At 37.9% G+C, this 13,094-nt stretch overlaps 1 protein-coding gene across 1 annotated transcript in view; it reads left to right on the top strand.

Moving 5' to 3' along the window:
- Positions 1–12,731, top strand: part of cacna2d3 (calcium channel, voltage dependent, alpha2/delta subunit 3) — a 51,771-nt gene extending 39,040 nt beyond the window's left edge. Inside the window, exons 24-38 of the mRNA XM_053484050.1 lie at positions 306–399; positions 1,660–1,755; positions 1,909–2,030; positions 2,225–2,302; positions 3,124–3,185; positions 3,505–3,549; positions 4,134–4,196; positions 5,618–5,688; positions 5,844–5,919; positions 7,660–7,700; positions 7,815–7,870; positions 8,020–8,137; positions 10,028–10,140; positions 11,309–11,391; positions 11,589–12,731. Of these exons, the coding sequence (XP_053340025.1) occupies positions 306–399; positions 1,660–1,755; positions 1,909–2,030; positions 2,225–2,302; positions 3,124–3,185; positions 3,505–3,549; positions 4,134–4,196; positions 5,618–5,688; positions 5,844–5,919; positions 7,660–7,700; positions 7,815–7,870; positions 8,020–8,137; positions 10,028–10,140; positions 11,309–11,391; positions 11,589–11,681 (1,211 nt within the window). The 3' untranslated portion in view covers positions 11,682–12,731. The remainder of the gene's footprint in view (positions 1–305; positions 400–1,659; positions 1,756–1,908; positions 2,031–2,224; positions 2,303–3,123; positions 3,186–3,504; positions 3,550–4,133; positions 4,197–5,617; positions 5,689–5,843; positions 5,920–7,659; positions 7,701–7,814; positions 7,871–8,019; positions 8,138–10,027; positions 10,141–11,308; positions 11,392–11,588) is intronic.
- Positions 12,732–13,094: the final 363 nt, after the last annotated feature.

Raw genomic sequence — 13,094 nt, 5'->3', positions numbered from 1 at the left:
GTATTTCTGTTATCTAAGGAAAATATTAGCTAAGCCCAGCTAGTCAGTCCTAATCTCTCCAGTGTTTGCTAGCTCACGGTCATGATAGTGTTCAAACTTTTGTAAGAAATATTAAGTCTATTAAAGCACCTTTATTCTGACTTTAAAGTTTTTTTTGTGTCTCTCTCTAAATTAAATGTTTTTGAACATAAGTTCACATATTGTCCTCTCTTCAATGAGCCGTACCTCGTCCTCATCAAACACCCAGATTTTTATGTGTATTGTGTGTGTATGAGTATGTGAATGTCACATCTGGCTTGCCGTAGGTGACAGGGAGCTGATCCAACAGGTTCTGTTCGACGCCGTGATCACCGCTCCACTCAAGGCCTACTGGACCGGCCTCGCTCTCAACAAGTCAGAGTGAGTCACACTTGCTCATACGGAAGAAGTCTTTGGACAGATGTTAAATTGGGGCTTTAGAAATACCATAAGACCATAAAATACATATTTATTGCTAAAGCTGTAGGTATAAAGGTGTGTTGTGAAAGCCTCCCCAGTTTTCCAGCATTAAACGAATAAAGGGGGAAGGATGTCTGATATAGCATCAGTCGCACAACCCACATAATCTTCATTTCTACTTGGAAAGTTATTTCTCTCTAAAATCAACACTGCATATGAACATGTATATGCAGTGTTGGCCAAAAGTATTGAGACATAAGTGACATTTATTGTTTAAATCAAGATAATAAGAATAATTTGTTATTCCTTACAATGAAATTGCTATACAACAATCAATATTTAGTATGAAACCCACTGGATCTGGCTGGGCATAGAGTCAATAAGACATCGGAGATACAGGTCATACCTGCTTGATTGCTTCCTGAAAACAGCTCTTCCCCATTGTCCAACAGTTTTCTGCTGGGTTTAGGTCTGGAGATGACCCAGGCCATGGCTTCAGAAGCTCGACAATATTGTCACATATACAGTCTTCCCTTAGTTTTTACTTAATTAGCACAAATCTTCAGTTTGATAGGTTCACACTAATCAGTCACCTGTTTGTGTACAGGAAGAAATATAATATGACATATTTTATTTAAATAGTTTTTTGCCACTAATGCATATAAACTTTTCACAGAATGTTTAATGAATCTATTAAAATAGATTTTGCTTAACCTTCTGAGTCCTGGAGTGCATTACGATCTTTACGGTCTGTTTTTCTTTATTCATTGTTGATAACTATAAATTTAATCAACGGCTCTGCAACCAGGCAGAAGTTTAGCAAAGAGAATTATACAGCAGTCCTTACTGTATATGAGGATGGTACAAGGATATATAGGCAGTGAAGTTGGGAGGAAATGTCATGTCCTTATATGAGGACATTCAGGTCTCAAGAAGTTCAACTTTTTCTTTTTAATGTCGACATCCTTTATAAGTGCTGTTGAAAATGTGAAATGTGTTAAAGTGTTTAACTTGACCCAATCTTATTAAGATTAAATAACAAACAAACAAATTACATAAACATTTTATGGAAATGAGACCATGAAGTCATTATATTTTAGTTATTGTTGGCAAAATCAGTATTTACAGAAAAAACTATAAAGTTCCTAAAAATAAATCATTTAATTTGTGAGTAAATATTTACAATTTAAATAATGATCTCTTTTTTTCTGCTACATTCAGGAATCCTGATAAAGGAGTAGAGATCGCTTTCCTCGGCACTCGGACCGGCCTCTCCAGAACCAACCTTTTCGTGGTCCCGGAGCAGCTGTCCAATCAGTGAGCAGAACCGATTCTTAACCGGCCAGTCAGAAAACAGTTTGTGGTCTGTCCAGAAAATGAATGATCACTTTAGATGATGGATATGACATCCAAGTTAATATTAAATTTGTGTGTGTGTTTGTGTGTGTGTGTGTGTGTGTGTGTGTGGAGGGATCTATTGAGAGCAGAGGATAAGGAGGGCGTCTTTAATGCGGATCACTTTCCCCTGTGGTATAAGAGAGCGGCAGAGCAAATTCCTGGCACCTTTGTCTACTCCATTCCCTTTAGTGCAGGTAGGACACACACACACACACACACACACACACACACACACATGCACACACACACAAAACTACTAATCTGGTTCCATCTAGTGGCCGGAAAGAAATTGTGTTCTTGTTTTTAAATTTCTTATACATGTTTGTATGATGTGTTATGTATTTTTATTGTGTGTGTGTGTGTGTGTGTGTGTGTGTGTGTGTTTTAGCACAGGACAATAAGAGTGTGGTGTTAGCCAGCACTGCTATCCAGCTCTTGGATGAGAGGAAGTCTCCAATAGTGGCCGGTAATTGCTTCTTTATGTCACTGTACTGAGGTACTGGACGTCTCTACTGTATACAGACTTCATATGGACTTTATAACATGTGCATGAAGCTATGGATATTAACATTTATCAGGATTCACAAGATACACGTTTTATTTTTTATTTTAGGATAAGCCTTAATGTTTTCAAACGACAAAAAATGTAGTATATAGTATATCATTTTATTCAAAATGTATCTTTATAGGAACTTCATAACACACACATAGGCTACATGTCTGTATAAACCAGATCAATGGAGAAGCTTTAAATTAGGAACTTTAACTGGAACTTTATATCATGCTCATAAAGCGATTATAAGCAGCTTACGGTAAATCAGTCTGCACAAGACTACTGTATTTGATGCTTTATAGACGTCAGTTTGAAGCATTAAAACTGTTATTAAACCCAGTGGTAAGAGTTAACAAGTGTGTGTCATATCAGCTGCGTATGGAGAAAGAAGCTACTGTAGAATAAGGCTTCATTAACTTGTTATAAACACAGCAAATGTCATAGAAAGAAAGAATCATACAGGAGGAAGCACATCACTGTTTTTTATAAAGTATAACTTTTTGTGTCTTGCGTATTCAGTTGGATCTTTGGTTCGCCGCTTATGAAGACAAATGTTCGTGTGTTATCCGCGTGTGTGTTATAAAGTGGTTATAAAGGTCTTTAAATCAGTGACAATATGAAGTGAAATTTTATACACACTCTTTCCTTCTATTACTTCCTTCCGAACATTGTGTGTGTGTGTGTGTGTGTGTGTGTGTTATACTTTATAATTGTGTGTACACATGTTTCCCCAGCTGTCGGGATTCAGATGAAACTGGAGTTCTTCCAGAGGAAGTTTTGGACAGCCAGTCGGCAGGTGAGAAGTTAAACCCTCACTCACATCATCTAGGGCGACTTGTACGTTTGTGTTACATCTGAGGTTTTAAGGGCCCTTCAGGGGTAGCTTGGTGCTGCTGTGGTTTGAACCTGACCTTGTAAAAAGTAGTCCAAGATCTTAACTAGTAAGCGAGCGCTGCACAGAGCTACTCGACTCTTAAACAGTTTTTATCCGTGACTAATATTTTAATATCACACATTGATGATTATTCCAAAAGTGAAACACTATAGAGAGGTGTAATGGGAGGGATAAAGTACAGACGAGTCGTGCTAATCATCTGATCCTCTGTCTTTCACAGTGTAATGCACTGGACGGGAAGTGCAGCATCAGCTGTGACAACGAGGTAACCTCCCCCCCCCCCCCCTCTCTTTCTCTCTCTCTCTCACACACACACACACACACACACACACACACACTGTCTTAACTTTATTTCTCTCATTATCTCTTTCTCTTTAGCCCACTCTCATTATCAGTCTTTCTTTAATTCCTCTCTTTTATACTTTGTCTTATTTCCCCTTCTCTCCCTCACTACCGTTGTCCCTTCCTTTCTTTTCCTGTCTGCATGTCTGTACGTCTCGCTGTCTCCCTGACTGTCTCTCTGTCTTCTTTCACTCTCACTTGCCTTTCTCTTAAACTTTAAAACCTGGTTTCCTCTTTCCTCTTTTGTGGCAGCCCACAGCTGTATCATGCAGAAACGAAACACACACACACACACACACACACACACACACACACACACACACACGCACACACACACGCACACACACACAGTTTCACAATGATATATAACAGTTCAGGTTTATTTCCCCTCATCATGCTGTGTTACTTGATAAGACACTTTTTAACGTTTCATGCGGACTGTGTCATTTTTACACTTCTCTCTTCCTTTCTCTCTCTCTCTCTCTCTCTCTCTCTCTCTTCTTTCAGGACATTAAGTGCTACCTCATCGACAACAACGGCTTCATTCTGGTGTCGGAGGATCACACTCAGGTGGGTCAGACTCAGTGACGGGGGGAATTGAGTACACGCTACACCTCGGCCATTATTACCGTCTTAAAGTTTAATCCGCACACCACAGTCTGTGTATTTCCCTCCTTATCAGGGCCACACACCATACAGCTCACTGCGTTGTCCATCTATTATGCTTCACAAAGTATTGGCACCCCTTCTGCCCAGTCTATCAGTGGATAAAGACTGATAAGAAATGATTTATTTTTAGCATTTTAAAAATATTTATACAGTATATGTTACATTGGTCCTGATCTCTCCATCATAATCAAACATTTATTATTTAATATTTGCAAAATAAATGCAATTTTATAAAAAAAAAATACTTGTGGAAAAAGGCATAATGCATATATTCTGAGTTATTATATAAAAATGATGGCTGTCATTAATATGTGATTCATTTAGAAATTTTACATTTACATTAAGGGAACTTACAAAGTATTCACAGCGCATCACTTTTTCCACATTTTGTTTTGTCACAGCCTTATTCTAAAATAGATTCAATTATTTTTTTCCCTCTGAACTCTACACACAAAACCCCATAATGACAACTTGAAAAAAGTTTATAAGGCAAATTAATCATATGACCGAGTTTTTCCCAAATGGTTTCCCATAAACCCAGCACGGTTACCCGACTGTGTGATAATGGCCCGTTTAACTCAGGTAGAGGAAACATCATCAGGTGCTGAACGGCAAGTTTCATTATAAAAAGCTTCTAGATGGAAGTTTGGATAAAACCAAAGTCGTGTGCTTGAGCATTTTTTATAAGAATTCATTAAATGTTAGAAACTACATTTAGTTTTTTACACAAAGCGAGGCAGTTTGCAGATACTTTTATTGTACTTACTGTAGACCACTGGACATCATTAAGTGACCAGAACTACCACAAACAAACAGAACATGTAATAGATAACAAATAGAAACTGCACTTATTCACCCTGGGCGTGTTAAAAACTCCGGAAAGTCATTTTGTCAAAGGATGTGTTACAGTAGCCAGTTGCTCTAGCCAGGTTAAAAAGGAGATATCGGACATGGTCACTATCGGACATGGTCACTATCGGACATGGTCACTATCGGACATGGTCACCGCTATAGGATGAGACAGGACTCACAATATGATTACTGCTGCGAGGAGTTTACCATTAATGTTTGAGAAATTATAAAACTGCATAATCTGTTTTCTCTATTCCAACAATCACATCATAATACAAGTAAATCTAAAGACTTTAAAATTGTGATTAATCACAGTCTATGCATGCGATTAACTAGAATACATTTTTTAATCGATTGACAAAACTATAAAAAGCCCAAGTAATACATCCTGTTCTATATTTAAATAGTTATAATATGTAGTAACTGGTTCCTGAAAGTTGTTGTGTCACTTCCTCGACGTCTCTTTATAGACGGGACTTTTCTTTGGAGAGGTGGAGGGGGCCGTCATGAACAAACTGCTCATCATGGGCTCGTTTAAAAGGTCAGAGAGCAAGTACCACCCACACACACACACCCACACACACACACACACACACACAAACACTATTTATGTGTATTGCATCTTTAATGATGTTGTAGAGCATATTGTAACAGCGTGTGTGTGTGTGTGTGTGTGTGTGTGTGTGTGTGTGGCAGGATCACTCTGTATGATTATCAGGCTCTGTGTAAGGAGTATGTAGGCAGCAGTGACAGCGCACGTACTTTACTGAACGTGAGTATTAGCTGTTAGCATTCGTGGTGTTAAGAGGTGTTGAGATGTTACGCAGGAACGCCGGGATTATCTTCAAATCTCACCAGAAGTGAGCGTTAAGGAGGTCTATATAGAAGGTCTTTTAAAAACTCGCAAGAATCATTTTTCATTTACAAATTATTCCAACAAGCAGCACTTAAAATAATGTTATTCACCTCCTGATCTGCGGAACGTCCTGTCCAATGTGACTGAGTAAAGAAATGGTAAAAAAAAAAAAAAATACATAAACTTAATCCAGACTAAAATATATTATCTAGAGCTCATTGTTTCAGTCAGACTCCTGGAGCAAACCCTTAAAGAAAATGATACTGTATGATGCACCTTCTGTCAGTATCACATGAATTAAACATCTCGTAAGGTTTTTACACTGCAAATCAGAAATCCTCATCTCTCATACACACTGTAACTCGGCAGGAAAACCCCGAGCAGACGGGTGGAATATTCATCCACTGTTTGCTCCTCACAAACACCCTGCTCTGGTCCCAAGGCTTTTGGTGCTTTTTTATGCGTGTGTTGTAATTGAACAAGAGTGTTTACATTTACATTCAATCGAATTGGCCTTCTTTAGTTGAACAAACAAACAAAGGAACAAACAAACAAAACAGTACAGAATGCTCCACCCACTGTTCACATCTGTATTCATATTCGATTAAGGCCCGGTATCTTCACACTAAATAATGGATTTGTATTTACCTGAAAAATGAACATATAAGTTAGAGATTGAAGGTTGAGGCTGGATGTAAGGGCAAACAATGTATATTTTATTTACAAGACACGCATTAGGCAAAATTCACAAATCTTGACCCCTGATGGGTCTCCAGTCTGCACTAATGGCTTAACCCAGCTTATTAATATAAAGCTACAGTAAGATTTACAGTGGAACCTCAACATACTAATTTATGTCGTTCTGGATTTCTTAAGGCGACAATTCATATTGCGATACAAATTTGCAGCTAGCTTTGATTTGCTGGCTCTCATCTCGCAATCACAAGTTTTGATTGACACATGGATGTACAGTACCCGCAACTTAGCCGGCGTTAGGTATGGGGAGGTTCCACTGTATTAACATTTAGGCATTTAGCAGACGCTCTTATCCAGAGCGACTTACATTTTTATCTCATTACACATCTGAGCAGTTGAGGGTTAAGGGCCGCGCTCAAGGGCCCAACAGTGGCCTATATTAACTTGTCAAAAGAGAAGGAGGTAAGCTTTAAGTGAAATCCCAAACATGGACAGAACACACTGGGAATCAACACAGAGAGAATAAACTTTGGTGATGCAAAGACACTAAGAGACACCAGAGCTTCAAAAACACAACAATATAACCTCAAAACATCTGAACACAAAGGAGGAACTAATCAAGAAATGTCAACACCACAAATCAAAATAAAAGTCCCCTAAAACTATAGTCATTTAATTATTGATTTTAATACATAACGATGTAAAGAGTGAATGTGAAGTACTGCAAAAGAAGTTATTAACCTTTTAAAAGTCATTACATAAAATTTCACATTTTTGACAAATAAACATTTGCCGCTCTTTTTTTTACTGAAGCACCAACGCAGAACAAATCAAACCTATAAAACAGGGTCTTTATAAGAGATTGACACATGAAGTATGTGTAATCTTTGGTTCTCTGGGTGTTCACTGTGTATGTGTGTGTGTGTGTGTGTTGATTGTGTGTGTGTTCTCTTTTCTCAGCCGTTTGCTGCTGTGAAGTGGCTCATTGGTGAAATTATCCTGTAAGAAACAGACAATTTGAAATAAGTTTGGGATTTGGTATAAATTCAGCAGCTATAGTAAAATCTGGTAAAGCTGGATTTTTAGTGTTTTTTATGTGTCTGTGTTTGTTTCAGATTTCTGCTAGAGTTTAACTTCTACAGCTGGTGGAGTTGGAACTCAAGTGTAAAAGGTTGATTCAAGTTTGCTCGTCTCTTTACCGAGCTGCGAAGAAGCTTTTACCAAATGTATGCAAAGTGTTTAGGAAGCAGAATCAGTATGGTGTATTTACAGTATGTGTGTGTTTGTGTGTGTGTGTGTGTGTGCGTGTGTGTGTTGCAGCTGACAGGATGAACAAGAGGACAATGCTGGTTCCGTGTGATATGGAGTATCCAGTGTTTGTCTCAGAGCGCACGATCAAAGAGACGGCTGGAAGCATTGACTGCAATGGCTGCATCAGGTGCATGTGTGTGTGTGTGTGTGTGTGTGTGTGTGAGAGAGAGAAAGAGAGGTCATCCTCACTTTCACCCTAAAGTCCAAAAATAATTAGTGTTTAAATATGTTGTTTCAAAACGACCCGTCACAAGGAGAGGTTAGAATCATGTATAATTATATTATACAATACTGTAGGATGATGGTTTGAAGTCCCAAGTCTTAGTCCAAACAAACAGTGTCTGTTCAAAAAAAATGTCACTAATTGGATTTAACAAAGCAAATAGTTAAATGGCTTCAATTGCATAATAACTCCAGTAATTATTATGGTTCTGAAGCTATTTTCTTATTATGAATTCAAGATCTTGGAGAGAAATGAATGCAGCTCTGGACAGAAGTAAATGTTGTGACATTGCATAAGCTTATCTAAAGCATATTATTATTATTTTTTTTTTTTAGATCAGTTGTTTTTTAGATCAGTTGGTTTCATCTGAGGTGTCATTTCACCACTACTCCTAAAGACTGCCTTCTCGCTAAGAGTTGTGTAAAATTAGCTGTTTGTTGTGTGTGTGTGTGTATGTGTGTGGTTTGAGTAAGAACATGATGTGTTAGCGTGCACCGCGGCTATTAAAACATTCGATGCCTACTGAGTCTTTTAAAAAGACCTACTGTTGTTAATACAAAAAAAGAAAAAAAACAGTCTAAGGCAGTAACTTTTATGGTACAGAGAGAAAAAACAAACGCTGTGGTTTTATTTAGGCTTATAGCACCGTGTAAGGACACTGAGACTAGATTGTGCTGTGCGCTCTCCGAAAAATGCACACACTCATGTAGAACCGCTGAACGGTCTATAGTTATCTCTCTGCAGAGTGCATTGTTCAAATAAAGCCCTAAAGACACAGTGTGGAGACGTGAACAAATCATCAGGGTCTTATAAATATGAAGTGAGTTCATTTAAGATAAAATAGAGACAGGTCCATAAATGTTGGAACATGGGTAAGTTTTTTTTGGCTTTGTACACCACCACATTACATTTAAAATTAAACACACAACATGTGAGCGAAGTCAAGCATTACTTTTTAACTCAAGAGAATTGACAGAAGAGTAGCAATAACCATTGTGGTGGAAATTCATTATATGTAGTGAAAACTTTAACTAAAACAGAGACGAGTCAAGAATAAATGTAAATAAATATTTAAGTTTTGTTTCCTCAACCAAGTGTGAGAGTGAAACCCTTACTGGAACAGAATTTCATATGTACATCCTTAACTCCCCCACACTCTGGCAGAGAAAGGCACATTTTCTATCCAGCTGACACTCGAGAATAGAGATTTGTTATTTTATTTCTTATTACAGTAAGTCATTTATTTGTGATCTTCTTTGAGGAACTGTTCACACACTGGTAAGGGAATGCATTTTTTCAAGTTTTCCATAACACCATTTATAAATTACAGATATTTTCATGCACACACCCCATTTTATGAGGCTCATAAATAATGGAACAAAATGGCTGACAAACAGTTGCATGGCCAGGTTGCAGGGCCTGCTGCCTCATTACTCCATGACTATTTAAGCAGCTAAAAGGCTTAACACAGCAGACACCCAGATGCCCTACGAAGCCATGCCCTGAGGAGCCGAGCACCCCAGTAATGCAAGGGCGAGCCAGACCATAAGGTTAATGTTAAGGATAAAGTTTTGGCTGATTGGTCTATACCATGGTAAAACCACTTATGGGCACATGTACTCTCAGTGAGATCATTGTGTTTACAGTCAAGTAAAATGCTGCGTGAATAAAATAAAAACAAAATAAGACAGATAGATTGATGAAACTTGTAATTATCTGATTAAGTCAATTTTTTTAAAACATGTGAATCTCTCTCTCTCTCTCTCTCTCTCTCTCTCTCTCTCTCTCTTTCAGGACATTTGTCATACAGCAGATCCCCAGCAGTAACCTCTTCATGGTTGTTGTGGAGAATAAGTGTGACTGTAGCTTCACTCCTTCAGTTACCATGGAGCCCATTGAGATTATCTATATCCTTCATCTTTTATAAACAAAAATAATCCATTACATTTTCTGTTCTGTTAGAGCATTTAGAATCGACCTAACTTATCATAACCTACTCAGCCGGAACGACCTCAGTGACATACATAAGAAATGTACTGTATAGTACGTGACAAAGATGTCACTAAAATCAAGTCAGTTTTTTGTTGAACTACTTGTTCACACACACTACGGCCAATTCGGGAACGCCGATTAGCCTAATCCGCATGTCTTTGGACTGTGGGAGGAAACCAGATTCCCTGAAGGAAACCCACCAAGCACGGGGAAAACATGACAAACATGAGATATAATCGAGCCTTAAAAGATAATATTAAACATAATATTGTTTCTTGTTCATGATTGCCTAAACCGGGGGTCTCCAAATCCAGTCCTGGAGGGCCAGTGACCAGCACAGTTTGTAATTCACCAACACCTAAACACACCCACTGAACCTAGTAATTAACAAATTAGTTAAATCAGCTGTGTTTGAGAAGAACAATCACCAAACTGTGTTGGACACTGGCCCTCCAGGACTGGATTTGGAAACCCCTGGCCTAAACAATCAAAAAAAGTGTAACTTCTTTCGTTAGGCTTTCCACTGATACAAACAAGTTTTAAAAGGCTCCCTGACGTATGTGTACCTTGACTCGTTTGCTCGTATACTGATAATAATTTGTATGCTGAGAAAAATTTCTTGCAAAATTTCAGTTTTTTAGGTGAAAATGTGTGAGGTGGGGCAGTTGTATGCCAAGAAACCCCAACATTTTAAACAATAATATCTTATAGCCGATGTGGTGTTTTGATGTTTTGAGGTGAAAGTTTTTACACACACCCTGCGTGCTGATTGTAGTAAATATAGTTAATTCATTCAGCATTGTTATTAGGTGTTATCCATAAAAAAATAGACTCAAATCCAGATTTAACCTCATCTCTGGCTTTGCATTCATTCGGTATTCCCCTGGGTCCAATGTGTCAACAAGGTGGCTGTATGTAGCTACAGCTAGCTAGCGTGTGCTTACTAGTCTAAATAGCTGGTGTAAGCAAGATATTTAAACATAAGGATGAAGATTAAAGAATGATCAGGCATGCTGTAACACCAGATGTCTTTACATGTTTGAGTGTGTGTGAGACAGTTTATATGCCTTAACCTCTGCACACACAACGAGTCTCTTAAATGCGAGACGTTGAAGTTTCAGAAAGACCGCAAACGCCCTGACTCCTGTCACCCCTTCCATCCTGAGGTACACTGTATGTGTGTGTGTGTGTGTAGCACTGTGTCTTGTTGCGCGTTTTTTTCACTCATGTGCATGTGTGTTTGTGTGTACTACTGTATCTTGTGTAGTTTTTCTTACTGTATCTTCTACTGTATCTTCTACTGTAGCAAGGAATATAAAAATAAGTAAACAGTGTGTGTGTTTGTGTGTGTGTACTTGTACAGGAAAACGCCATGGAGTGCGGTTCAGCCATGACCCTTTCCCCCGCGCTAACTGCCGGGCTAATCCCCCTGCTGCTCATCGTTGTTTCCAGGTGACCTTTGACGTGACCTTCGACCATCAAGCCACGGGAAAGATTGACCTCAGCTAAAAGCTAATGCTAATCGGGGGATGAACGCAAAAGTAACAGTTCAAACGCAGCTTGCTGACAGAATCAAACTCATCCTTATGACCTCACAACTGAAACCTGCTGACACTTTACAGGCTTGGTGACCTTCATATGACCTTTAAGAATGTCCACGTGTAAAGAGACTAATCGGGAATGTGCGAGACCCAAACGCTGGAAAAGTCTTTCTTAGAATTCATTGTAATGAGTTACTGAGAAGACTCCAGGCACTGTGGTGTAAAAAAAAAATAAAAAATAAGTGCAATGGCAGCCATTTTGTAGTTAGCTAGCAACCTGCTGGAAAATTAGCAGCTAACTAGCAGCTAAAAAGATTTTACCCACTATCTCCATCTCTAAAGTTTGGCACAGGGACACTCAACATGCCCGACTATCTGCTTATTAAATGACAGAATTATATTATGTTATGTTTGTGACCAAATTAATGTAAACTGCCTCTAAGCGTAACAGCTAATGTATGCTAGCAGGATTAAACGCAGTCCGACAGCCATCACAAATAAAACGGGGACATCTTGTTAGAGTGGATTCTCTGCACTCTTTCGTTTAATATACTAGCTTAATAAAAGAATAGAGGTATGAATTTATGGTTTGGGACATGACCTTGTTTCTTTAGCCATGAGTCCCATGTCATGCGGGAGACAAGCGTGCTTATGGAAAATCACTGCTGTTTATAAATTAATTTAAAATTCAGTATGTTACTGTTTATAAACAACTTTAAAAAAAACTTTAATTTGTAAATTATATTCTCATTCGTCTGCCTGACATTTTTGTACACGCTATAATTTAATAAAAGGAAATAAACATGCATGAAGTGTGAAAACTTACAAAATACTCTACAGAAAAATGCAAATAAAAAAAAAAATCTTAATTGCACAAGAATGCCTGCTTAATATTAACAACAACAAAAATAATAATAATAAAGAAAAGATAATGTCTTTTAAGTAATTAAATCTATACCTCAAAAAGAAAGAAGAAAGCCATTTGTTGTAAATAAAAGCATATTTTCCATCAGTGGTCTCACATTTGGTCTTAATTTTAGACTTTATTTTATTTTTGAAATAATTACACATTGTATGTTTGTATATGTGTATATAAGTGTGTGTGTGTGTGTGTGTGTGTGTGTGTAGAGGATTCGTAATGGGAAATTGTGTTAATTGAAGAAATTATATATATATATATATATATATATATATATATATATACACACACACACACACACACACACACACACAGTGGGGTCAATAAGTATTTGATCACCCTGTGATTTTGCAAGTTCTCTTACTTAGAAATCATGAAGGGCCTACAATTTTCAGCATAGGTGCATTTC

This window comes from Clarias gariepinus, chromosome 23 (assembly GCF_024256425.1).
Source record: "Clarias gariepinus isolate MV-2021 ecotype Netherlands chromosome 23, CGAR_prim_01v2, whole genome shotgun sequence".
In the NCBI taxonomy this organism is placed as follows: Eukaryota; Metazoa; Chordata; class Actinopteri; order Siluriformes; family Clariidae; genus Clarias; species Clarias gariepinus.
The sequence above is the reverse complement of the archived record's forward strand: the minus strand, read 5'-3'. Positions and strand labels throughout refer to the sequence as shown.